The sequence below is a fragment of the Clavelina lepadiformis genome, chromosome 4 (genome assembly GCF_947623445.1).
Source record: "Clavelina lepadiformis chromosome 4, kaClaLepa1.1, whole genome shotgun sequence".
Taxonomy (NCBI): Eukaryota; Metazoa; Chordata; class Ascidiacea; order Aplousobranchia; family Clavelinidae; genus Clavelina; species Clavelina lepadiformis.
Window position 1 is genome coordinate 6,127,303 of NC_135243.1, and position 25,961 is coordinate 6,153,263.

At 35.5% G+C, this 25,961-nt stretch overlaps 3 protein-coding genes across 7 annotated transcripts; all 3 read left to right on the forward strand.

Annotated features, from left to right (window-relative positions):
- The first annotated feature begins 13 nt into the window (after nucleotides 1-13).
- LOC143451405 (telomere length regulation protein TEL2 homolog) lies at nucleotides 14-8,530 on the forward strand. Of its 2 annotated transcripts, XM_076951911.1 has the most exons (16): nucleotides 14-149; nucleotides 2,174-2,352; nucleotides 2,532-2,717; nucleotides 2,932-3,089; nucleotides 3,165-3,312; nucleotides 3,650-3,821; nucleotides 3,958-4,099; nucleotides 4,223-4,355; nucleotides 4,573-4,683; nucleotides 4,835-5,063; nucleotides 5,859-5,987; nucleotides 6,135-6,251; nucleotides 6,691-6,828; nucleotides 7,104-7,208; nucleotides 7,351-7,539; nucleotides 8,209-8,530. In XM_076951911.1, exons 1-16 carry the CDS (start codon nucleotides 27-29, stop codon nucleotides 8,488-8,490), a joined length of 2,541 nt encoding a protein of 846 aa, XP_076808026.1. In that variant the 5' UTR covers nucleotides 14-26; the 3' UTR covers nucleotides 8,491-8,530. The 2 variants fall into 2 exon arrangements, with proteins under 2 accessions (XP_076808026.1, XP_076808027.1); XM_076951912.1 differs by lacking the exons at nucleotides 14-149; nucleotides 2,174-2,352 and having other exon boundaries at nucleotides 2,538-2,717; nucleotides 2,979-3,089.
- Nucleotides 8,531-10,218: 1,688 nt separating this feature from the next.
- Nucleotides 10,219-14,198, forward strand: LOC143452155 (uncharacterized). The gene is made up of 5 exons (XM_076953012.1): nucleotides 10,219-10,535; nucleotides 10,939-11,028; nucleotides 11,354-11,482; nucleotides 12,640-12,689; nucleotides 13,033-14,198. Exons 1-5 carry the CDS (start codon nucleotides 10,241-10,243, stop codon nucleotides 13,114-13,116), a joined length of 648 nt encoding a protein of 215 aa, XP_076809127.1. The 5' UTR covers nucleotides 10,219-10,240; the 3' UTR covers nucleotides 13,117-14,198.
- Nucleotides 14,199-16,200: 2,002 nt separating this feature from the next.
- LOC143451407 (uncharacterized) lies at nucleotides 16,201-24,474 on the forward strand. Of its 4 annotated transcripts, XM_076951918.1 has the most exons (8): nucleotides 16,201-16,339; nucleotides 16,597-17,402; nucleotides 17,566-17,644; nucleotides 17,763-18,089; nucleotides 18,643-18,732; nucleotides 19,058-19,186; nucleotides 22,505-22,554; nucleotides 23,285-24,474. In XM_076951918.1, the coding sequence occupies exons 4-8, from the start codon at nucleotides 17,789-17,791 to the stop codon at nucleotides 23,366-23,368; spliced, it is 654 nt and encodes a 217-aa protein (XP_076808033.1). In that variant the 5' UTR covers nucleotides 16,201-16,339; nucleotides 16,597-17,402; nucleotides 17,566-17,644; nucleotides 17,763-17,788; the 3' UTR covers nucleotides 23,369-24,474. The 4 variants fall into 4 exon arrangements, with proteins under 4 accessions (XP_076808033.1, XP_076808030.1, XP_076808032.1 ...); XM_076951915.1 differs by having other exon boundaries at nucleotides 17,566-18,089; nucleotides 23,285-24,473; XM_076951917.1 differs by having other exon boundaries at nucleotides 16,597-16,693; nucleotides 17,267-18,089; nucleotides 23,285-24,473.
- The last annotated feature ends 1,487 nt before the right edge of the window (nucleotides 24,475-25,961 follow it).

Sequence of the window (25,961 nt, forward strand, 5' to 3'; positions counted from 1 at the left end):
TATAATTTTTATCTCTAAGCTATGCAATGATGAGTACTGCTAGTGCTAACCGATCTACACGTGTCTGCATTAGAGAATGGATTAATAAATTGGAGTCTAACGAATATGAAAGCAGGGTCACAAGTGATTGTCTTTTGCACCTTATTAAGGTTGGTGTTGTACAAACAATGCTTTGCTGGTGGTTTACAGAAATCCGCAAATACTTTGTGTTCAATGTTCACTTCACGTTTTTTCATTCAAAAGTAAATTTTGGTAAGAGAAACAATAAAACATCATTTGAAATGCATTAAAAAGACTAATAAACTATAAAGTTACTGATAACTAGGGCAAGTTTTTGTTGCACTAAAATCGTGAGAAAGTTGCACTTAATTTTAACAAAAGTTGCATTTATGCACAAGTTTTTTAAAATTATTAGGGTATGAGATACTCGAAAGGTTCCGTTGTATAACCCAACAGTTTAAGATTTGCAGGGTGTCTGCTTGTTCCGTTTCTTTCTTCGCTATTCAATCGATCATGCATACATTTTTATGTTCTTTTGGTTTGAAACCTACATCACAGCATTTCGCTGTCAGCTCCTGCAGAGCTGTCAAATTTGGTACTTTCCCATTTCACGGACGGCCTGGCGAGACCGCCGAAACTTACATTTTTTTGCGGGTACGCAGCAAGAAAATAACGCAATGCGGAAATAATTTTCCGCAAAAAGCCAAACAGCAAAGCGATAACCCACCCCTCCCCTCCCCCCAAAACAAGTCAAATACCACACCCCAACCCCCCTAGGTCTGCAAACTTGATCCAAGGCATTGCAGCAAAACTCAGTGTTGGCGACTTTAACAAAATAAATAGCCTGAAAAAGGTGACCCAGTGAAAATGTAATTTTCGGCGGTCTCGCCTGGGCGTCCATGAAATGGGAAAGTACCAAATTTGACAGCTCTGCAGGAACTGACAGCGAAATAGCTCTTTGTTAAATGCAAATCAAAGAGAATAGAACCATACTAGAAATAGTTTTATAGCATGTTTTTAAAATCACTCCTTTACATTTTGCGCAATACTTGATAAAAGTTGCCTGAAAAATAGAAAAAAGTTGCAATATAAAATTCCTACAAACAGTTTAAAACATCATACTACATAAATTCTGAGTATTTAGGAAGCTGTAAAAAAAAGTTGCAAAAACTTGCCCTACTGATAACTGGTTTGCTCGAACCTGTTTAAAGCAGATAGTAATTTTATCTCAGTCATTTTCATTGTACTATTTGTTGCAAGCTTGTCCTGTGCATGAAACAGATTCAGCCAAAAATAGATTAAACTTGAAAGATTTTTCCAAAGTAGTTTTCCTTAAAGGAAAAGCAGACAGTGCACAAAAACTGCAGACTTATGATCTGTTCTAAAGTATTTTATAAGTTATCTTACTTAATATCTAAAACATATAAAATGTGACTAGAAAAGTGCCCAGAGACTTTCTCAACACTTTGTAAAGTTATACCCAAAAGGTAAACACTTAAATTTAGGATGAATCAACATATATTCCGGCAGTGTAGTAATGACTTGACATTTAATAATTATGAATTTTAAACAATCATATAGTTTAAGAAACCAGTTGCGACCGAACAATGCAACACGGGTTTATAATTAATTGTTCCGAAACTATTTCGATCAGGGCTTTTTGACAAAGTAGAAATTTATCAAGCTTGCTTACATGCGTGAGAGCATACGCATAACTAGGTTGGGGCTAAAAGTGTTGGTACCTTTCACCCAAATATTTTAAAACTATAGGGACAATATGAGAATGAATGCCTGTACATCTTCAGTTTGAGTTAACAGAAAACCTGCTTTTAAACTGACCTTTTGACATTAGTTTTGACTTCTTTTTTGAGTATATATAGATTAACTAAAATGTTCAATTATTCAAAATTTTAACTATCTGAAAATTTAAGTTACCCCAGGATAATAAGATCCAGGGTTTTTGCAATCTGGGTAAGTGTAACATTCCAGCACTGGTTTAACAACATTGATTTTATATATAAATTACATGATATATGCCTACTTTGGGTTGAACCTGGTAGAAGAACTAGGGATCCCCATCAATATGTTAATATGCATAAACAATATTGGTATGTTTTAGTCTCTTGTAGGGTTTTGAAATAGGTACTCAATCCGTATTTCCCTTTATTTTAAGCAAAAGGTGACAAAGGACGATGAACAACTGCTTTCCGCTTTACTGGAAAACATCATTAACCATGCCAACCATGATTGGATAAGTAGCTTGTACAGTGAAGTCTTGGTCTTTGACCTTCTTAAGAATTTGCCATCCGAGTTTAGCTTTTTGCTTTTAATGGCACGTCTTCATGAACTTAGGTGAACCATTTGCGCATTGGTACAAATACTGCAATTAATATACAATATAATATTATACAGCATGTGTATGTGTTATAATATACAACTTTCTAATACACTGTAATAATACGAAGACGAACAACACAGACTTGGTTTGCGATATCAGTTATTTTGAGACATCGTATTACTTATATGTTTAGCATTGGATCAAGACTCGAATTTGTGGTGTCAGTCCTGGAAAAGCTCTTTATCGGTGGCTGCTATCGCTCATTATTAGTCCAAGAAAGTAATGTGTCAACCACTTCCTCGCATTTATGGAGCAAGATGATTACTTGCATTGGGGCATTACCGGATCATGTGGCAAATAAATTTCAAAATCCTACGAAGTATGAAAATTATTTTAAAGTGGTTTCTAAAGTTTTTAATAGTTTTTGCTGTACTGTAACAAAACTTCCAGTCTTATGTTAAAAATATTTGGGAATACAGTAGATACTTGTAATAGCAATAATGAATAATGACGGTATGCATGACATGAAGTATAAATGTAAAAGATATACTGTAGTATAACATAACCGACAGAAATTGTTTATATTTTATTAGGTTTAGATTTTTCCACTCTGAAACGTTTTTCATTTTTCTTGGTGTAGAAATAGCCCAAGCTATTTCAACCTTGGCTGATGTAATAAAAAATGGAAAAGAAATCAAAACGGAATTCATATCTCTAAATATTGGACATTTTTGCCTTTTGGGAAAAGCTGGTTTGTGCTCACTAGTTTTATGTCAAATATCTACCAAATGAAATTATTTTCGTTGATTCTTTGGTCTCTCCTCAGAATATCTCTTTAAAGCGTTATATCCAGCGTTAATAACCCATTGTGAGTCTAACTTCTTGTGGCAAAGAATAGTCCAGAAATGCTTTCTCAGTGTACCGGATCGACAGTTGGAATCAGTTCTGACCTTCTTATTTAAACATGCCCCAATGTATGTGCTGCCAAATCTACTTGTCTGTGTGTGATAAAGGTCCTTTTATTTTTTGTCTAGTTTATATTACTCCATAGCAAGTTATGTACACTTTTGTTAACTATCATAATGTTATTAACTTGTATATTTTTTCTTCAGTTGAATTTTGTTTGTTAGTTTTGCTGATATTTCTAGTGACAACTCAAAATCGCTTCGAATTGTTAATGATTTTTAAAAACATAACACAACAAAAACATCTGCAAATGCATTGGTTCTCAGTTTCTTGACTTCAATATATATTGAATATTATATATCTTGTTTTTGTTCTCATTTATCATGTACATAAACTTTCTTGCAGACCACACTGTTTGCCACCAATCCTTGGCGACATGGTGACAAAGAAGGCCAAAGCGAAGTATATAATTCTGCACAAGCTTCTTCTACTTAGTAATTTGTCGGAAACAACAGCTGCTGAAAATGTTATTGGTTATATTTCTCGTTTATCAAATGCAACGTTTCTTTTAACAGAAGTAGGTGAACCTTTTGTACATCCAAGTCCTTAATGCTACTGATGCTTACAATGTAAAAAGTTTGACCAATGTATAGTAATGATGTATCTGATGACTAACATATCAAAAACTATTTTAAATAAATTAATATTTTTAGACAATAAAGAAACTTCTAGAAGCGTGGGGCAATAAAAGTTCCATAAAGCACACCACCTACCAACAACATAAATATCTAACTGCATCGATTTTGGTTTGCGTTGGTCATCTGAGTAGACACACAGCTGATAAACAAACCGATGGTTTTTTGTAGTTCATTTTTAACTGATGTTTCTCTTAAGTTTTTTTGGTTGTGTGTATAACAACAGACTGTCTTACCTACGGTAGGTAAGTTATAAAATAATGCACTTGCATGTACTTCATAGGATTACTAGAACACCTAATGGCCGGCATGAGATACCATCTTGAATCACCCGATATGAAAATAAGGAAGCTAGGAATGATTGTGGGCGAAAAAGTTACTGAACTGATGAGCATACCTACAAAAAAGGACGCAAAGTAACTAAAACTATTTGTATTGACCATATTAGACGGCTGGAACTCATGTGATGTGAGATTCTAATTAACGCGGGAATAGCTAACCTAGTTGTCTGTATGTGGTTCTCAATTTGTATTTTACAAAAATTGATGTACCAGGCTAAAGCAGTTTCTAAATATTTAAAGCTTTCTCCTTTGAATATTAGTTGTTCTAATATAGTATTCTTTAAACTCCAAGGTTGCTGTTTGAATATGATTGTGATGATGAAACAGTGAAATTAATATCGTTATGTGATCCTGAAGATAAACCAACAAGTGATTTTTATCAATCGCAACTGAACCTCTTTGAGTAAGTTCTTTTCAATGCAATCTTATGGGAGTTAAGTCAGCATTATAAGTGTTTTGTTTAACTAATATACTAAAAAAAGTCGATCAAATTAGCTGATGAGCCATGGACTTAAAAGTTATTCGTCACAGATTCAATTCAAACTTATCCACAGAAAATTCAAAGACGACGTTAGTTTCAAAGCTGATGTTGACGACACAACCTATTCTGTGGCCAAAAGTTCATTTATGGAAATGGCAAAGGCGCAGAAACTTCAGCTGACAACAGCAAAGGATGAGGAAGACAATACGAGCTTCGAATTTAGTCGACCAGATGATGAAGTTGTTGACAGTGACGATGAGCTCACACCTTACAATCTTCCAGAAGAAGCAGCATTTAGCAAGGTATCTGAAGCAAATTGTTTTTCAAAAGTAACTGTTAAGGACCAAGGAGGGGCTTGTGGATAAATAATTGGAACGTTGCATGCCTTGTACCAGGGGTTCTCCCCCAGGGCTAAATTTTGCTTACTTCGGAGGGTAAATTTAATGAAACAGGCCATCAACTTCAAAACTTTATATTTTCTCTTCAACAGTCTCTTAAGTTATATCTTTACAGTAGGAGTGCGCTAAACAAAATGGGGACAAAAAGGCAGTACATAGTGATGTTCTCATTCGGTTAAGTCGATATTTTGAATCATTTTTTTTTTACTTTAATTTCAAATACAGAATGACTGAAATGAAAGTGCATTGGTTGCTGAAAATTTTTTCAGAAACGACTCACCACTTAAATTTGCTGATATCCACATAAGTTGCCGGCCACTTGGTGTTGAACAAGAGCATAAAACATTTCATTTTGCTTTGCCATCATGATTTAGCACTGTCGCTATATGTCATTCAGTTCTTTATAATAAAATGCTGATGAAACGAACATGCGGGGTAACGGATAGGCAAAGTGTTTCTTGTTAACTTATGACCACTTTAGATCTGAAACCAAACCAGGTTACGCTGCAGGTCAGCTTTAACGTTTTGCTCTAAAAAATGTAACAAACTATAACAAAATTATTTCAAAAAACTAGATATTCGATGTAATATCATTTATGGCATTCTGAAATGAGCATCTCTGTAACACATCCATACATCTATTATAATTATCTATGGTGTCGTAATCCTATTTTTTGTACCTCTATAAAATATTTACAGGCATCAAAGCCCATGTACATACGGGACTGCCTGGAAGGATTAATAGACCACAAGAATCAAGAAGAAATGGAATTTTGTTTGACAAATGTCACTCACTTGGTTGAAGTTGATGTTGTGGCAGCTAAAGAGGTGAGATTTTAAAAGCAACTTCGTTTTTGTAGGAACGCTGATCTTAGTTTTTACTCAATAGTTTTTTCTATGTATTGAAAAACATTCTGAAGTAATGAACTTTATGAGAAGTCTTATTATAGCGGAAATTTTCTTTTGTTATGAAAGATAGCTGTTGAGCTGTTTAAGGTTATCTTAAACCTTCAAGACAACTACGCAATTGACAATTTTGTTCAACTGAGAAGAAGTGCTCTTTGTGCTGTGTTAGTTTGCAATCCAAAAGAGGTTAGTAATTTAACTGTTGCACAAAATTTTTAAATGTAACGTGTTTTCATGGGTCTTGTACTTGCTTTTTATACTTGATGATACCTTTACAGCTTGGTGAATTCTGTTTAACGCTAATTTACTTGTTAGTATGATTCTTTGGTACGTTACAGCAAATAATTTTTCGCTGCACTCCAATTTTATACTCAGATTTGTGAAATTTGACACATTCGTTCGAATAAAATATAAACAATAAACAGCGTTATTCCGAAATCAGATTAATGTGCACAATACAATTTCCTTTAGTATTTGGAGCTCTTTTTAAAATAAATCCTGCAGAACATTTTAAGAGCCAAAATATATGAGATGCAGTCTTATGCCTGTAGAAATGTGTTTTATTTCATTTAAAACTGCTTTTAGATGAAAACCGAACTTTTTATCATGACTTTTATGTTTTAAGGTGGCTGAATATGTGACGATGGAATTTTACAGTGAACATTACAACCTCCAGCAGAGAATGGATATGCTTGATGTGCTTGTTATGTCTGCTGGGAGGCTGAGCACTCCTGAAACCGATAAAAAGGGAAAAAATTCTGAGGTTAGTGTGAAGCAGTGTTTGTATTTATTGTAGCTGCTTCCACCTCGCCAGTGTTTTGCTACCACCTAGTGCTTATATCTTTAAAATCGGTCCCCCACTAGCGATGCACCAGATTAATGATCAACAACAACGACGCTTTATCCGATCCAACGTGTACAATGTACATGTCACGTCGGTACGATAATGACGCAACTTGGCTAAGACTAAGTTATGCGTCACGCTTGTCATGTAAAACAAATATTTTGAAAATCTTGTCACAGTGATACATTTCTTAGGTTCAACTTGTTGGTGACGTCAATCCCGATATAGACGAGAGTTCGTTGCCATGGCAACAGGTGGTGGAAAAAAGAATAGAAGCAAAAACCAAACGATTTGGCAAGGTATTACTCCAAATTCGTCGACCACAATTTTCTATTCTTTGACCTTAATATCGACCCAATACTAATAGCTTTCTACACGCTGTAAAATGTGTCCTCAACCAATAATGTACGTGTAATCGTCAATGTTTACATTTTACCGTAGCCAAGGAAACCGGCTGGAAAGTCCAACCCTGACCAATTCGGCCCAGTTGCCGGCTATTTTTTCTACCCCCTCATGTCGGGCTATGATAGGCGAATTCGAACTCTTGACCTGCTTGGCGAAGATTCGATCATCTTAGGAAGATTACTTTACGCACTCGGAACTATTCTCTACTCAACAGCTAACTCTCTGGTAAGAGCATTACTTGAATCAAACAATTTTTTGGTAGTCAATACATTCATTCATTATAAAAACTTCTGGTTGGAGAACTGGAGGTAGTAGTAACTTAGCCTTTCGTTTTCTGTAAGTTAGGGCCGCGTTGTTATTCTTAAAATTTCTTCACCTTTTTGCAGCAATTTACAACTGAAAACATTTTTTTCAAAGGCAGTAGATTTTGAAATGATAAACATGAACATTAACTGAAAGGAAATTTTGATTTTCATTAAGATCTGATGTTGTGCTAACTGGGCGTGTTTTTGGGATTGATTGCGGTTAATTATTGCTTAATCGATTGTTCGCTAGTCTGAATCCGTTGATAGCGCGTTCAATAATTTTACTGGTCGAAATTTATTATCCACAGCTTTCGGACACTGTTTGTTGATATCGGTTGTGTACTTTGGTCTGAGTCATAGATTTGCGACGTGTTACAAGCCATACCGGAAAGTTTAGTATGTTTGTTAATGTAGCATGTTAAAGTGATACGGATTGCAAGTCTCAATCTGTGAGGAATCTTCTGCTGCCGTGTCGAGTAAAATCCTTCTTCAATGAAAGGATATGTACAGAATCCGCTATCATAACATATACATTTTCCTACAATGTACATAGTAACCACTTCATCAAAAACTGTAATTAATTTTTCAGGTTGTTGAAAAGATGGCATCCTCTCTTCTGGAATTCGTTGCGGAGTTACGCCACCATTTGGAATCTTTCGTGCGCAAAGCGTGCATTTATTGTGTCTCCATGGCTACTGTCAGTGTGCCGAACGTTACTCGACTGCTTAGCTCGAACGCGTTCGACTGTCGACAGTGGCTTTGTGACGTCATAAAAGAAGACGACGACGAAGACACGAGACGTGCGTCCGCCAACGCCCTTGGGCTGCTAGACGCTAAAGTTCGCGTTGAATTGGGAATGCAAGCGACGTAATGTTGTTTGAATAAAACAATCAAGAATACTTCACTGAAAAGTTGTCGTGTTTACTACATTTGTTGTTTTCCAAAGATGGAACAAAGTATATGCTGTAAGGAGCAACATTTAGCTTCGCATAAGAAAACTAGGTTACAGGGTGACAGCTAGTTCACCAAAACTGCAGATACCAACGAAGTCTTGCAATGGATTAACAGATCACTGTTATTTGTGATTACAATAGTCAAACAAAAATGTGACGTTTTGATTAGGAATATGGAAAAAATTTAACAGTTGATCGTAAAAACTGTCCGTAATAAACAACCCAAGTACCCAACATTTTTTCATAAATCAAAATTTACGGTCAGCCATTGGATACATGTATGTCATAGGTCATATGGTTAATCATCAGGCTACCTACTTTCTATGCGCTGCGTGGTATCTTGTTGCTGGGAAATGTAATCCATTAATGGTAGGTTTATCATTATGCAGGTTTGATTCTTAGTTAATATGATATACACCCCTTCTGGTCATTCCATAAAGCTGTGCGTTATAGCAGAAACAACTGTTTGTGTCAAAGATAGTGTGCAATTGTGGGAGGAAAGGAAGACTTGTTTCAAAAAAGTAGGCACTGCAGAAAGTAACTCGTTATTCCAGCTAGAATACAATTGAAATATGACAGGTAGTCGTAATTCAAATAACATCGTGTTTTATTGACAAATACGTTTACTCGCTTTCACTTTTTAGAGGGTAGAGGTTCGCTTGAAAGAAAGTTAGGGTTTCAAAATGACATCGCTTGCGAATACATTGCATCATCAAAGATACATATTTACCTATTTATGCTGGGTGTTGGCTATATTTGGTGGTGGTTGGAGTCAGGATTCAACCCTGGACCATTCAACCCAGGACGATTCAAATCACGGACGATTCAACCCACGGACGATTTAACCAGTTTACAAAAACGTCTACGCAGTTTGTTATTAGGCGATAGTTATAGTACTCTATAGCAGAATTGAAATGCTTTCATTAGCCCATACAGGCTAGCTTACTGTGACAGAATACAATGACCACTCATTACATCTTGGATAGCCTAGCCATACTAGATTATGCAATACCTGTACAACAATATAATACACCCATACCACTGATTACAAGTCCACACTGCCACAAGATTACTCTGTTCGTCAGTCAGTAGATTCGTCTGTGGGTTGAATCGACCTAGAACCATATTTGGTGGTTCTGGGCGTGCTGTTGATTTTATGGGCGTAACTGAAGACTGCAGCCAACTAGTTGAAACATATTGAGACCCAACAAGTTTTCACCTGACATCAACCGAATTAGGCCTACCTGAAGATTTGTAATGGCTGGTACTTTGCAGTATGGTTGTTCTAAGGTTGGCTTGCAAAATGGCGCCGTTAAAACATTCGTAAGCTATCAGGCAAAAGTGTGCCGTGAAGTTCTCATAACCCGTACTGCTATTATTAGCCTAATTCAGCAATAGACCATCGATTGCCACTCTTATTAAAAATTTGAGATGAAATAGTTCAATCGCTAGGCAAACAAGATTAGGTTTAGATGACGAAAAACTGTTGCATTTTAATTTTGTTTGGAAGGCAATATTATATAAGGCCTATCGTATAGGTTTGTTTATGATTCCTTCAGAGCTAAGTTTGCGTTATACTAAGCCGTAAAACGCCAGTGACTTAACATCAGGAATAATTTTGGTATTCTGGTTTTCTTTGGAGGTAGCTGCTTGCAATAAGCCGTTGCTATGTCGTTAGGTAAATTTAATTTAAAATGTAAGGGTTTGCCGACTTGTTTGTTTACAACTGCTTTTTTATTCTGTTTTGGACTTCTTGCTCTATACAAGTACACTTTGATTGACCCGGATGCAGTGCTATTACAAGTCGATCAGTACGATTATGACGATTACGGAATTGACGTATCAGCGCTGAGAACGTCGACGTCTTCTGAAGGTGATGAAATGACGTCACAAGTAGAAAAGTGGGACGAAAAAGTACGCGAGGACGGGGGACTTAGAATAAGTTACATCACTGATCACTGCGGTAAGTTATTTTCGAAAGCTCTTTTTGAAAATTAAAAGCATGTATTTTTATATCATCAAAATGAAAAGCATATATTTTTTTGTTTTTTAAAAAAACTGCGGCACTGCAGTTACAGTGCCTTTGAGCAAGGCAATGAGGACGCTTTCTTCTGTACATTGTTGTTAGTAACCATTTCCAAGTCCAAACAATGAATAAAGTAAAACAAACAGAATATGCTCGTTTGGAGGGATGTAAAAATACTTCAGCTTCAGCGTTGAGAAATTACCGTCGGTTTCAAAGTCGTGCAGAAAATTTCCATCGAAAATATGAATACTCCCATTCTAAACCATGACTGGCAAGGGTTTTGTAATGTAAGCTATAGAAAGGCGTAATTTTTACATTATTTGATCGTATTTCTTGACAGATGAACCTACAAACGTGTACGGTGTCGCATACTTAAGCAAAAGCGAACTTGGAGGGCTCAAAGTCGTTGTGCTGGTCAATTACACCGCAGGTTTGTTAAAAATTTGATGAAAGCAAAATTTTACTCTAAACAAATTGTGTCATTTATATAATTTAGTGGTTGTCACCATATATGGTTGGTTTTTAGAAACATGTAACTTTAGGCCGTAGGGTATGTATAAACGTAAAACAATATTGACAGAGCTATCGTTTTAATTAGATCAAAATAAATCTTGACTTTTGTATCAATCTGAATTGATTAATTATGTTTGTTCACCAGATAGCAATTTATTGTCACTTTCGCTTGGCATCCAATGTTACAATCTTGTCATATAACATTTCTTATATGTTTATACAACATATGTTTCATGTTGAAGAAACTCAAATTGACAAAGGAACTGCCGAAGCGGTTATACACGCCATGTTCGGGAAGGCTTTGGTTTTAAATCAAACTCTAGAATTATGTTCCGTTGATGAAGAAATGCTTTCGTGTCCGGTTGAAAAAGGTTCGTTATTGGTGGATATGTATCATGATAGGATTTCATAATCCATTCAGTAAACATGTCGTTATTGGTTCGTACCTGCCGTGTACAACTATGCTATTTGTAAATACCGATTCTTTACTGATGTATTCAGCAGAAATTATAATTACCAGTCATCATTAAAAATGCTTTATTGTTCTTACAATTTTGTCTGATTCAATCCCCCTACAACTCGTTATCTTCTTTACCAAGTGCAACTAAGTGCTGCCTACGATGCAATGTTTGCGATCGCATACGTTAAAAAGTGAAACATCTTTTCAGTAAACATTAGTTGCTCATATATATAAAGTGTCGGTACAATTGAAAAGTTAAACTTATTTCTCAATCGTGTTTGTTCAAATTGTAGCTGACGTTATATAAATTAATTTTGCATTTAACACTACAGTATTGCCCAAGCTAATTCAAGCTTTCAAACCTATATATGCAAAAAATTGGTCTTAGCAATTAACCGATTCTAATTTGTAACTCACGCTGTCTCGTGTAGTGAAATTTTTTCTGTGCTAGATGTATTTATACGTTTATACGGTCCGCTGTTGACAAGATAGTTATTGACTATTATTATCGTTCTTGATATTTCTAATATACACATAGTAGATGTATGAAATTCTAATGCATTGAAATTATAGAGGGCAAGTTGTCGCTATTTCGTGTAGTTTTTGACTTGTAGTTTCCACAGCTGTATTTACATCAGCTTTAGTTGAAAATTTTAAAAGTTTCTCTGTATACTCTTTTATGAATAGTTCTGAATTATAAATTATACAGACGATTACAAACTATAAGAAAATTGTTTATGAGTTTTGAAGAAAACGTTTGGAAGCGAGTTCAACGTCATCTACGAAATCTCTGAAAAGTTCTTTTTAAATATTGTTTATGCTTTTTTATCCAATTTACATTTATAGCCTTTGTTACATTTATTATACCATGCGACAAGTTATTCTTAGTGTATAGGTCTCTCTCTCTATACTCTATAGTATAAGGTAAAAGAATAGTTGTGTTCTCGACCGTTTGTGTGAGGAAATTGAATTTATAGAGGGAGGTCTTTTTGTCTTTCCATTTCGTTTATTTTTTTCACCGTTATATATCAAGCGTGCAGATTATAATAATATTTTTTTGTTTTTTAGGTTTTCGTTCATTCAGAAGAGAAGTGACTTTACCTCGTTTTGCACCAAAGGTAACGGCAACACAAAAACCTTTAAAATTTAATGTTTTTTCTTGTAGAGTATATATAGTACACAGAACACTTTGGTGTATAGTCATTACTGGTGAAATACCTCTGAAGAAGAAATAAGAGATTATTAATAAATCTTGAAAGTTTAATCTGCTAAATTCTGCTAAATTTAAAACAATACAAACGCACAAAGAATCAGTGCAATTTATGAACTGGTACTGTGATAAACTGTTAAGGATCACATGAAAAAAGAACTGTTATACGATGAAATAGAAGTTGGGTTAAAGTTAAGTTTTCGTTGAACACAAGGTTGAGCACTTCTACAAAGATTTGTTTGTTATTGTAGGGAAGGTATCATGGAATAGTTCATCTCCGGTACACATCAAGCAAAGAGGAAAAACTTTGCGGAAAAGGTCGAATGATTTTGTAATGCCCACATGGTGGCATTACAAAAAGTTTGAACTGGACAAGAGCAGTTAGAAATGTGTCAACAGTGTTTTTTCCCAAGTTACAATTATTTAGATGTTTTGTTTATTGTGACAGCTTACATATGTTGAAGGTTACTTTCTCTTTCAGCCGTTTTGTCAATGAATACTGCATTGATAATAATCTTCCTAGTAAGAGATAAAATGGCAATGTTTTATGTAATATAAAATCCACAACGATCATCGTCTAAAAGCTGCGGCCTGCGCTTATAATCGTACTGTCTATCTCTAATTTTTTTTAAATCGCATACATTTGCCATATCAGGAATTTTCGTGTCTAATGTCAAAGCGTGCTTTCATACATTGTTGTTGTGTCCCACAGTTTTAAAGCACAATTAGTAATTTTTAATGAGTTAAACGTGCTTTGATATAGTTATATTGCGTCTACTGAATTTTACAAGGCACCTTTTTATAGCACTGCAGCTTAGTGGTATATTCGTGATAACACATTTTACGCATTTTTGACCAGCAAGATGCCAAATTGTACAACAGGTTTTTATAACAACGCATTTAACAAACAAGTCTTTAGCCAAAATACGAGCTTTGGCAGATGACTTTTTCGAAAACTAAGATATAGTTTGATACAGTTTATATTATTGTTTCAATGTGCATTTGTAACAGGTTTAGCAAATATTTTTCATATCCAGTGAACTCATTTGGCACAAAATTTCCAGTTATATTCGGCAGTCGCGCCTTTCACAAGCAGCAGATTGTGTCTATGAAGCATGTTAAATAATAATTAATCATTAAGTTTTTTAAAAAAATCAGAAATTCATCACAGTATTTCCCAACATGGACCGACAAAATGAGGTTATTACTTTTGGTTACAAGTAAGTCGACAAGAAAACTAACCAGCAACTGAAGGCTTTTTTCTTTTCTTAGCTCTTTATATTTTTTCTATTGCAATGTAAATCTCGGTAGTTTTATATAACTGCTTTTTTGTAATTTGTTACAGTTTAAAAGCTGTTTTGTTGTTAACAATTGTTAGAGTCATAACGTCATGATGACATAACAAGGCTGTAATGTTTAAAGTTGTTAACACTTCGGATAAATAAACGCCAAGCGATTTTTTTCTTTTCTCAAAGCAAGAAAGTTATATACAGAGCCTATATTCGCTTTTGTATTTTACACAAAAGGTTTTTTGAAACACAACACACCAGATAAGTACAAATCAAAAAGAAGTAGTCATCGAACACTAACAGGACATTCCCCCTTCGCACGGTGAAGTCAAATTCTATGTGTCTTTATCCGCGGCAAACCGTTCAAACTGGCGCAATTCTTTTACAAAAGCAGCAAAGTCATTAACGTGAGGACGTCACTTTTTAACTCGGAATCTGTATGCGCTACAATACAAGCACTTAAGCGCCAAGTGGCGATTTAACCTGAGCACCAACTGAGCAGTTTTAGTGACATTTCATTCGTTTCGCCGCTAGAGGTTTTTTATTTCAGCAAAAATTGAATACTGTACTCTAGTAGTTACGCTTTTTACGACACAAGTGTTTCCTTAGTCACGATTGCGCAACTTGTGTAAGTGCTATAAGGATAGTTTACGCGCTGGCCACTTCGTCACGTAAAACAAATATCTTTATCAATTTATGGTTACATTAATTCATTAATCGTAAGTTTAACTTGTCAAAGACGTCAATTTCGATCTAAGTGAGGGATTGTTGTCATGACAATAGATGTAATGGGAAAAAAAGAAGAACAACCGGACGGTTTGGCAAAGTATTATTTCTTAATCTACAACCAAAATGTTCTGCATACCAGGTTTACCTTCATATCGACCCAATATTAATAGCTACCTACACACGCTGTGAAACTAATCGTATAATCGTCTATAATTCCATTCTATGATTCAGCCAAGAAACCTGACCTCAAAATTTAGGCATGATCAGTTTGGGCCAGCTTTTCACTCAGTCAGTCCGCTCTTTGATAAGCGAACGCGAACTCTATTTTATGTAGCCTATTGGTAAAGAGTCTTTAATCATTTTGTACTCATAGCCAAGTTACTGAAAGGAGTGTTATGCAAAAAACTTAAGTGATCAATAACTCAATTTAATAAAAAAGACGTTTTGTTGGAGCTACTATTAGAGACTAAGCTTTTCATTTTCTAAGTTGGGCCAAACTTATTGAAACAAAACCTTTTTACGAATTGCGTTGATTTTACAAAAGGCCAAAGCCAAAGTTTTTTGAGTAAAAGTCAAATTGATTGTTTTCGAATGTAAGAAAATAACAAACATGAAGCTAACCAATGTAGAGTTTTTAAACAAGAACCTGCTAACTTAACTAAAACTAGCGAAATCAAAAGCAGAATGTGTAAGTTACAAAGGAAAAAAGTTTCTTAAATGGTCGCTGTCCAGTGACCGGGTGCCTAATTAATGTTTTTAAAGTTTTAGGTTTTCGACGCTTTTGCTTTTTATTTAATACGATTCCGTATGCATGTATGCTGTATGTATGTAGGCTTATCTGCATGCATTGCTGAGTTAAGCATGCTTTATTAAACATTTCAATCAAGCAATAATTAATTTTTTGATTAAGTTAATGAGTAGCAAGAATGACTAGATGATATGAACAATGATCATCATTTTGTTATTTTTTGAAATAGCCTAAAAATATCATTGTCAATAACTCAATAGCATTGTGGCTGTTATCAATCATCAATAGCATTGTGGCTGTTTTACCATGGATACCATGCGTCTTCCATATCAACGCGAAAGGTTTCTTTTGAATGACTTAAAACAATTTATGGCCGTGCAAACAAACAATTTGTTTTCTCAATTTGTTAGACATTTATTTGCTTATTCAAGTGTTAGGTACATCGCCTGCTGGTACAAGTTTTTATTGCTTTAATGTCGTAAATCACAGAGTGCGTCAGTTATGAAAAAGAAGCCGTAACCTTTAGGGCGTGTCTGCTCACTCTCCTGTATACACAGCGGAATCTTGGTCCTTGACACTGTAGAAAAGGTGGGCCTACCCATCAATGTAATTAAAGTATTCGAAACTTAATGCAATTGATGTCTTTAGTCGGGACCATTTAGGGAAAATTAAGTTAATGTTTAAGTTAATAACCTTCCTATACTGAACGTTGTTGTGACGCCGTGGTTTCAACTTGCATCGAAATAACCCAACAGGACCAGCATAGCCAATATACCGTGTTAAATACCTGGGGTAAGTCTTAATGGAAGAATTTCCCGGGAAGTAATAGTGTTAAGCGTTCTTCTGTACCTTGTAGCATCTTTAACGCTGTAAAATTGCAAATATTACTTCAGAAAATATTGTACATGGTTTTGAGGTATGACGTAGCAGCCAAGCGTCATCGAATATCACAGTATAGCGATTTAAACCGGTGGTGTTTCTATATTGGTTGTGCACTTTTGTCTGGGTGATAGATTGGCGGAAAGCTTAATCCATTTATTAACTTACAGCGGAATGTTTTAGCCGATACGGGTTTCCATGGCTCAAACAATAGTAAAAAATCATTCCACGGATGAGTCCTGTGAAAAATTTCTCCAACGACAGAAGGTAACGTAGTAACGTTAAATTTATAACGTGAGGTTTTGATTAATAAAATAGAAAAAAATTTAATAATTAATCGTAAAAACTGTCCGTAATTACCGGCCCAACATTATTTATATTTCATGCTTCAACATTTACAATCGGTCATTGGATGCATGTACGTCATAGGTCTTTAAGTTAATCATTAAGTGACCTACTTTCTCTGGTATGTTCTGCACCAGCCACTAGTCCCTTGGAAATATCGTTCACTTGTGAAAAGCTTATCATTAAGCAGATCTGTTCATGCTTGCAGCTCTCCGAACAGCAGCTACTGCATCTGCAATGTAATGTAGTATAGTTCTTCCTAGTTTGAGGTGTTAAAATCCATCGTGAGGAGGAATAATCCAATTAAAATATGTATATAACATGCCATATCTATGCAATAGTTTTAAAATAGTTTTTAACTTTCAGTTTTAATATCAGTGCTTGTGAATTGTGATCGTATTGCATCATCAAAGATACACATTCACATGTAGTTAGTAACTTGAGTTGGCTGTATTCAGTAGTTTTGTTCGTGCTGTTCACTTTGTATGTGCACAGCGTAAGTAAAAGTCGGATGGCGGCAAAAAGCAACACATTGAAACCCAACAACAAGTGTTCACCAGACAGTAATATACCTGTAAAGAATAGTAATGGCTGTTAGTTCGCAAAATCTCCAATAAGAAAGGAAGCAAGGGTGAGTATTGAGAAGATATTGTTATGATTTCTTGTAAAATGGAGTTAGTAATACCAAAGTGACCTTTCAAGCAATATTTTGCTGTTAAAACTTGCACAACTGGTCGTAGCAGAGTTAATGTGTAAACGCAGCTGTAAAAATACAACTTGCCCATTTTTATTAGAATTCGGGTATGAAGACGGACAAACGGCTGAGTGAAAGCCTAGGCGAACAACCACTGCTAGTTGACCGAAGAAATAAATGTATACCAATTTTGTGCAAAAACAGATTCATTTTAGTTGTGGTTTAATAGAAGTTAGCTATGCCCTTTAATTAACATCAACGATACTTTTATCATTCTGGTTCATCTTTTATTTTTAGGTAGCTGCTTGCAATAAGCCGTTGCTATGTCGTTAGGTAAATTTAATTTAAAATGTAAGGGTTTGCCGACTTGTTTGTTAACAACTGCTTTTTTATTCTGTTTTGGACTTCTTGCTCTGTACAAGTACACTTTGATTGACCCGGATGCAGTGCTATTACAAGTCGATCAGTACGATTATGACGATTACGGAATTGACGTATCAGCCCTTAGACTTAGAGCGTCGACGTCTTCTGAAGGTGATGAAATGACGTCACAAGTAGAAAAGTGGGACGAAAAAGTACGCGAGGACGGGGGACTTAGAATAAGTTACATCACTGATCACTGCGGTAAGTTATTTTTGAAAGCTACTTTTTGAACATTATAAGGATTTTGTTTGATCTTATTTTACATCTTGTTTTAAAATCGTTAGGTTTTTGGTTGTTTCACTCAATTTATTAATCTTTATTTATTTATTTATTTTATTTTTATTAATTTATCTTAATTTATTCCCTGAAGTTAACTTTTTGTTAACTGGAATATGTTTGGTTAAGCCATCAGGAGTGGGGAAAGTGCAGCCTTCATGGCCTTCACGGCCTCCATGCAGGCCACATATGCAGCCTTTTCTAGAAGTTTCTGCGGCCTTTTAGTCATTTACTTACTTCGAAAAACCAACCTTTGTAATACTTCCTTTAAGAGTTGTTTAAGTGTTTTAGCGTAACTGGCTTCAACTTGAATGAAATAGGACATCACCACACCAGGCCGTTATTCATACTTACATCTTTCACGTTCATCATATTTCGTAGTCCGAGAAAAATCGATAATGAACAGCAGCTATTTGTTAAGATTTTGTGAAAGTGCAACGTCATCACCCTTTCATTATTTGATCGTATTTCTTGGCAGATGAACCTACAAACGTGTACGGTGTCGCATACTTAAGCAAAAGCGAACTTGGAGGGCTCAAAGTCGTTGTGCTGGTCAATTACACCGCAGGTTTGTTAAAAATTTGATGAAAGCAAAATTTTACTCTAAACAAATTGTGTCATTTATATAATTTAGTGGTTGTCACCATATATGGTTGGTTTTTAGAAACATCTAACTTTAGGCCGTAGGGTATGTATAAACGTAAAACAATATTGACAGAGCTGTCGTTTTAATTAGATCAAAATAAATCTTGACTTTTGTATCAATCTGAATTGATTAATTTTGTTTGTTCACCAGATAGCAATTTATTGTCACTTTCGCTTGGCATCCAATGTTACAATCTTGTCATATAACATTTCTTATATGTTTATACAACATATGTTTCATGTTGAAGAAACTCAAATTGACAAAGGAACTGCCGAAGCGGTTATACACGCCATGTTCGGGAAGGCTTTGGTTTTAAATCAGACTCTAGAATTATGTTCCGTTGATGAAGAAATGCTTTCGTGTCCGGTTGAAAAAGGTTCGTTATTGGTGGATATGTATCATGATAGGATTTCATAATCCATTCAGTAAACATGTCGTTATCGGTTCGTACCTGCAGTGTACAACTATCCTGTTTGTACATACCGGTTCTTTTCGGATATATTCAAATATACTGTTTTGAGGTTTGGTATTGGTGGATGCGTAGCTCTTAGCTTAGTAGGATTTCGTTATCCGGGAACTGTAAATATGTCGTCATTGGCTCGTACCTATACTCCGTCTGTTCATCGTTACCGGTTCTTAAGAGAAAAAACGAACAGAAATTAAGTGCCGTTTGTCATTGAAAATTTTATTGCCAGTTGTCAAGTTTTGAAGCTGGTAATATGTTAACCAAGTACCATATTGTTAAATATCTTATCCAATAAAAGCTCTGCACAACTCGTTCTACTGTTGTTGGCTGTTGATTACAACTGAAGCAATCGCTTGCTTGAAGAGATTTGACTCTAAGCCGATTACAGAGAAATGTTGCTTGCTCTTCGGTTTAACCCAGTGAATAACCCGGTTTTAAGCCGGTTTAAAAACCAACTAAGCGTCTTAGTTAGCATTAAGCAGAAGGCTTATCGTTGAAAACAATAGATAGTTTTCAATGATGCAATATTTTCCACTTCAAGTTTTAAAAGGATATCAGCCTTAATCAGTAAATATTAGTTACTTATTCAGAACGAGCTTGTTCAATTAAACAGTTAAACATTATTTATCCGCTTGTATTACAGCATTGTAATTTATCAGCTGATGGTGTATAAATGTCTCGTTAACCACAATGCGCATATTACTTGCTGTCTGACCGTCAGTTGGTAAACCGTCAGTTGCTGTTAACTGTAAATATTGACTTGCTTTGCCGCAGACAAATGATTAAATTTTAGTGTCCAATAGAGCGAGCTTAGATAATATTTATCGTACAACGTGAGGTTCACAATACTGCCTTTCTTATCCTAAACTTCGTTTCGAAAATGCAAACCGTGCGAACAAAATTGCGTATCTTTGACTTTAATGCTGTGCTACTTGTACTCCCTTTGTATGACACTGTATGCTGAATAGAGTACAAGCATATTGTATCATATACTTGTACTATACAACTACTCGTTTAGGGAAAACTTAAGTTGTGTAGAAGATGCCTCAGAATATTCTCATACGGCTGTGGGGAAATTAAAACTTGTCAATACTAATATATTGTTTTATAATTTTAGAAAGTTGGAGTTACTTTTGGCATTAATGTTGAATACATACTAGCTTGAATTAACCTTCCATAAATTTGAAACAAAATCTTCGCAGGCCTATAATTGTACAGTAAATTACTGTAACGATAATAACAATATTTACTCTGTACAGCTATACTGTTAGCAATACTAAAGCAAAATAGAAGGACTTTAGTTCCTATCATGATTAAACTAATGTAGACAGAACCTCGCAGAAAAATTGCGAACCACAAAAATCTTTTTCGAATGAAATAGAAAAACTAATGTTTACATCAATCCCGCAAAATCATCTTGTATGTGTGCCAGGTTTTGTAAACTTGGGCAAAACACGTGTTAAAACATGCAAGAGGACCAAACCTACAATGGTATCTTGACCCCTTGTGCTGATTAGGGCATTAACCGATTAGGACATGTGCCGAACGCTACACTAGCTTTGTGACGTCGTAAAAGAAGACGACGACAAAGACACGAGACGTGCGTCGGCCAACGCCCTTGGGCTGCTAGACGCTAAAGTTCGCGTTGAATTGGGAATGCAAGCGACGTAATGTTGTTTGAGTAAAATAATCAAGAATACTTCACTGAAAAGTTGTCGTGTTTACTACATTTGTTGTTTTCCAAAGATGGAACAAAGTATGCTGTAAGGAGCAAAATTTAGCTTCGCATAAGAAAACTAGGTTACAGGGTGACAGCTATTTCACCAAAACTGCAGATACCAACGAAGGCTTGCAATGGATTAACAGATCACTCTTATTTGTGATTACAATAGTCAAACAAAAATGTGACGTCTTGATTAGGAAAATGGAGAAAATTTAATCATTGGTCGTAAAAACCCTTCCGTAAATAGCAACCCAACATTTTATCATACGTCAAAATTTACGATCAGCCATTGGATACATGTATGTCATAGGTCATACGGTTAATCATTAGGCGACCTACTTTCTATGCGCTGCGTGGTATCTTGTTGCTGGGAAATGTTTTCCATTATGGTAGGTTTATCATTATGCAGGTTTGGTTCTTAGTTAATACTATGATCTGTAAACTTTCAAAGTCACGGGTAAAGATTGAAGAATAACCTGTGAGAGTGAAGAAAGAGCAAACAGTTGCACATGTTGATTTCTTCTGGTCATTCCATATAGCTGTGCCTCGTGCGAGAGAACCCCGTAGAAAAATTGCGAACCACAAAAATCCTTTTCGAATGAAATAGAAAAACTAATGTTTACATCAATCCCGCAAAATCATCTTGTATATGTGCCAGGTTTTGTAAACTTGGACAAAACACGTGTTAAAACATGCAAGAGGACCAAACCTACAATGGTATCTTGACCCCTTGTGCCGATTAGGGCATTTACCTGACAACATTCTGTTCATGGCTCATAATGAGTGTATATAGCATCTGATCTTTAAAAGGTATTTACCACCTATTTTCCGAGTAGAATGCGCAGTAAATATCTGTTTGAGCAAAGCTATCACAAATAAAGCTTGAATCAAGTTGCTCGAGAAACAAGTTGCTGTGCTCTTTTCTCGTCGCCATAATCTTAAGTATTTATTTTTAAATTATTGTAACTTTAGCTTTTTCACTTCTGTGGCGTTCTCTATGGGCCGTTTACGTGTTTGTTTGCGGCAGGTAACTTAATTCGACTGAACTTCTATATGAAGGCAATGCAATCTTTTCTGCCAGGACAGAAAGCAGTCCAACAATGCCAGAGACATTGGCCTACTGTAAAACTCAGCTTAAACCATACAGACTAAATACGAATCATTGTGTGTGACACAATTCAAGCCCTTGTGAAGAATCCTAAAGTTAATTGAATTTGTGGGACGACCACCACCACGGGAATTGAGTGATGTTAAAGTGAGAGTGCCATGTGCATGACTGTGATAGGTGCTAAAAGCCACACATTCATAGAACAATGTTACATATTAATTTCTGCGTTCATGTTTCAAGTTAAGTTGAAAGCGTTATTGTGTTTTTAATCATTTGTGTGTCGATATTCAATTGATAACGGATTTCTTTCCGCACACGATTTTAATCTTTCTGCTTCATTCGTTTTTTGTCCACTTGGAGAATACCGAGACTGTAAACAAATTTTTGTTTTTTCTAGGTTTCCGTTCGTTCAGAAGAGAAGTGACTTTACCTCGTTTTGCACCAAAGGTAATGGGTACAATAAGGCAACATTGAAACGCGTCAGTGCTAATTTACCGGTGGTTGCTTTACAAATGCTTGTGTAATTGCAGACAGGGCCGGCCTTAGGCCAATGAGTGCGATGCGGTTGAATTGGACGCCGCGCTTTTTGGGGCCCAAACTGCTTCGCGCCAAAAGAAAACTAACAATTTAGATTTTATTTTGCGCAAACTATAGTGTTATTTCTCAACTTTTGTTCTCGAAGGAGAATGTTTTGGTAAAACGTCATCACAAAGCAAAACTTTGATGAGAGCTGATGTGCAAAGAGTTGATTTCTGATTTACGTTGTCATTGTTATTACATTAAGTCATTTGAAATCGGCAAGGGGCCCCGCTTTCCCAAGTAGCCCCATTTCTAACATGAGCTCCGTGCTTGCTAAGGCCAGCCCTGATCGCACAGTATAGCTACTATAACTTGGATCACATTCCCTTCTCTGTATAGAACGTTATAAAATTGATAACGTATGTCTTGTCGTCGATTAGATAAACCAAGTGCTAATGATAAGGATTACAAAATAAGGTTGTAGGGTCGAGTCCCATCTGGAATTTCCTGTAACATACCCAATACGAACTTATGTTGATTAAATGAAGGATAGGCCTAAAAATTGTCAATCGAAAAAAGAACATGGCTTGAAGTTAAGTTTAAGTTTTCACTTAGCACAAGGTTGAGCACTTTTACAAAGATTTGTTTGTTATTGTAGGGAAGGTATCATGGAATAGTTCATCTCCGGTACACATCAAGCAAAGAAGAAAAACTCTGCGGAAAGGGTCGAATGATTTTGTAATGACCGCATGATGGTAGTACTAGAAGAATGTCGGAACAGATTAGAGCAGTGTTAGAAATGTGTCAACTGTCAACAGTGTTTATATTTTCTTAAGTTTCATATCAATAATTTATTAGAATGTTTTATTTATTGGGACACTTTCTTGAAGTTTACTTGCCTGCTTTTGCGGCCGTTTTGTCAATGAAAATTGCAACGTTTACAGTTCAAGTGAGAGATAAAACGACCTCATGTGTTGTACGTATCATAAATAAAGAAGCTTAAAAGTTACGTGCAATTTATGTTTAGGCTTATTGTGCTGTTCGTAAATTACCTCAAAAAATCGTTTAGTTTTGCCAAATTGAGAATCCCAATTTTGATCTCAGTGAATGTCGAGTGCAACCTTGTCGTAGCTGCTATGCGACTTATGCAACGAGATAACCTGCATATAGTACGCAGACAGCCGTATTTAGCCGATATATGACACCATAAACATGGAGGTTTGTGGTAAATCAACGGCTATACAGGCTCATCTGCTTCCTTCAAATGTAGTCTTGTATACCTGTATTTGCCAAGGCAGGCGTTGCTACTTAACCGTCTGCCAGGTAAAAGTCATGTGATGTAAACAAACAAATGAGCGCCTCAAATCTGTGATGTGACACGAAATGATACGATGATGTGACATGATATAATATGATGATGTGACACGAAAGGATATGATGATGTGACATGATATGATGATGTGACACGAAAGGATATGATGATGTGACATGATATGATATTTGTTGATATAAGAAGGGCATTGACAGGTCCCTTCTGGATGAACTTTATCACCCACCGATGGCGAAATATTTATTTTATGAAAATCCGTGACGGGCATAATTTTTGTTAACTTAGTGATGCTTATGTAGTTACTCAAACTTGCTATATTTGCCTACTTCTGGTCTGTGTTGTTATAAATGGTGGCTGATGACAAGCGCAACGCACGTGATCATTGCCTGGGTTTGCCGTTAACCTGTGTAACCAGTTATTATAATTTCAGCTTTTCTTTTCCCAGCTTTTAAGCTCTGATTTTCTTAAATGTTATGAGGATTCGATTTTCAAAATTATGTATGTTGTGTTATTTTACGGCTGTGATAGGGATTTTACTTTTTGAGGTGACATGAATAAATAATTTTTCCTAATGAAATGAATAAGTAACCTACAAAAACAACTGCATTTTCAATCACAGCAAATGAATATCATCCCAGTCCCTCGTCTCATAAACGTGTGTCACAAGCATAAAACGTTACAATTACTATTAAAATTGCGGTATGCTTTGCTGATTTGATAAGTATAAGTACTCCTATACAGCGCCATTAAAACTTATTAAAAGTATTGAAAAATATTAAAACTTATTAAAAATTATTAGGCTTAAACCAGTTCTAAAAATTTATCATGCTTTGGTACGCATCTGTAAAAAACGATTTCATAGCGACCTCTAACGTCTACTACTAAAGCATTTTCGCCTGATGCCAAGGATACCAAAAAGGAATAGAGTTTATTGTGCCAATTAAGTAGCTGAAAAAGCAGTGTATCTCATGTTCACAGGCAAAGCCGACATCTAGTCAACAATCAACATAGCTTCAAAAATAAGAATTTCAATTTCATTCCGAAAGGTTATCATCGAAATCTCAATCCCAAACTGCAAAACTTTGAAAAGAAAAAGGCTGCTTTTAAAGTCAACGTTTGAAATACTTCCTGAAACAATTTATTATGAGCGTTTAAAATTTATATCCTTAAGCAACCGTCAAAACTTATCTACTTAACATAAGTAGGCTAAATGCATTAAGCAGAACTATAGTTTATTACTGACAACATTGCTCTTTCGCTGGACTATTACGGCTATTACTACAGTATTACGACTATTATTATTAGTTTTATTATGACGTCATAGACTCGAGCTCGGTTCGTTAGCACAAGCTTTGAGTTCAAAAGCTCGGCTTCGTATGAGCCCGAGCTATTTTCATTTTTTACAACCCTGATTTTCACAAAGCTACTGGAATTGCTTGTACATGGGTAAAAGAACAAATTCAAGCTCGAGTCACTTTTATCAATGACTTAACTTGAGTCGCTTTCAAGAAAATTACATAAAAAGCTTGACTTGACTCGATTCAACGTTTCAAATGACTTCACTTGATTTCAATCGGTTCGTTTTGAGTACAAATAAGGGAAAATAAATACCTTACACTTTTATTCAAACACAAAAAAGTGTGACTTAAAATAAGTTTGTCTATAAACGCCTAGCACCTATCTGCCAAAAGTCTCCAGTCAACAATTTATTAAATCGCTTTAATTAAGTCTTAAAATGTGAATGACTTGACTTGCGACTTGAATGTGATGACTTGTCTATGGCTCTGAATTACAATTATCCGTTACGTAAGCATACACAATAGGCCTATGCTATAGGCTTATTTGTATTTTAGTTAAATAAAAAGTTGATTACTAATCAATCAAATAAAATGCAAAAGTATAGCCTAACTATATTTCGCTTTTGAACCCTATTTTTCAAACCACATTTTTAAATACCTTTGTTATCAGTAGCACCTCCCTTCATAGTCTTTTATGATAATGCCCT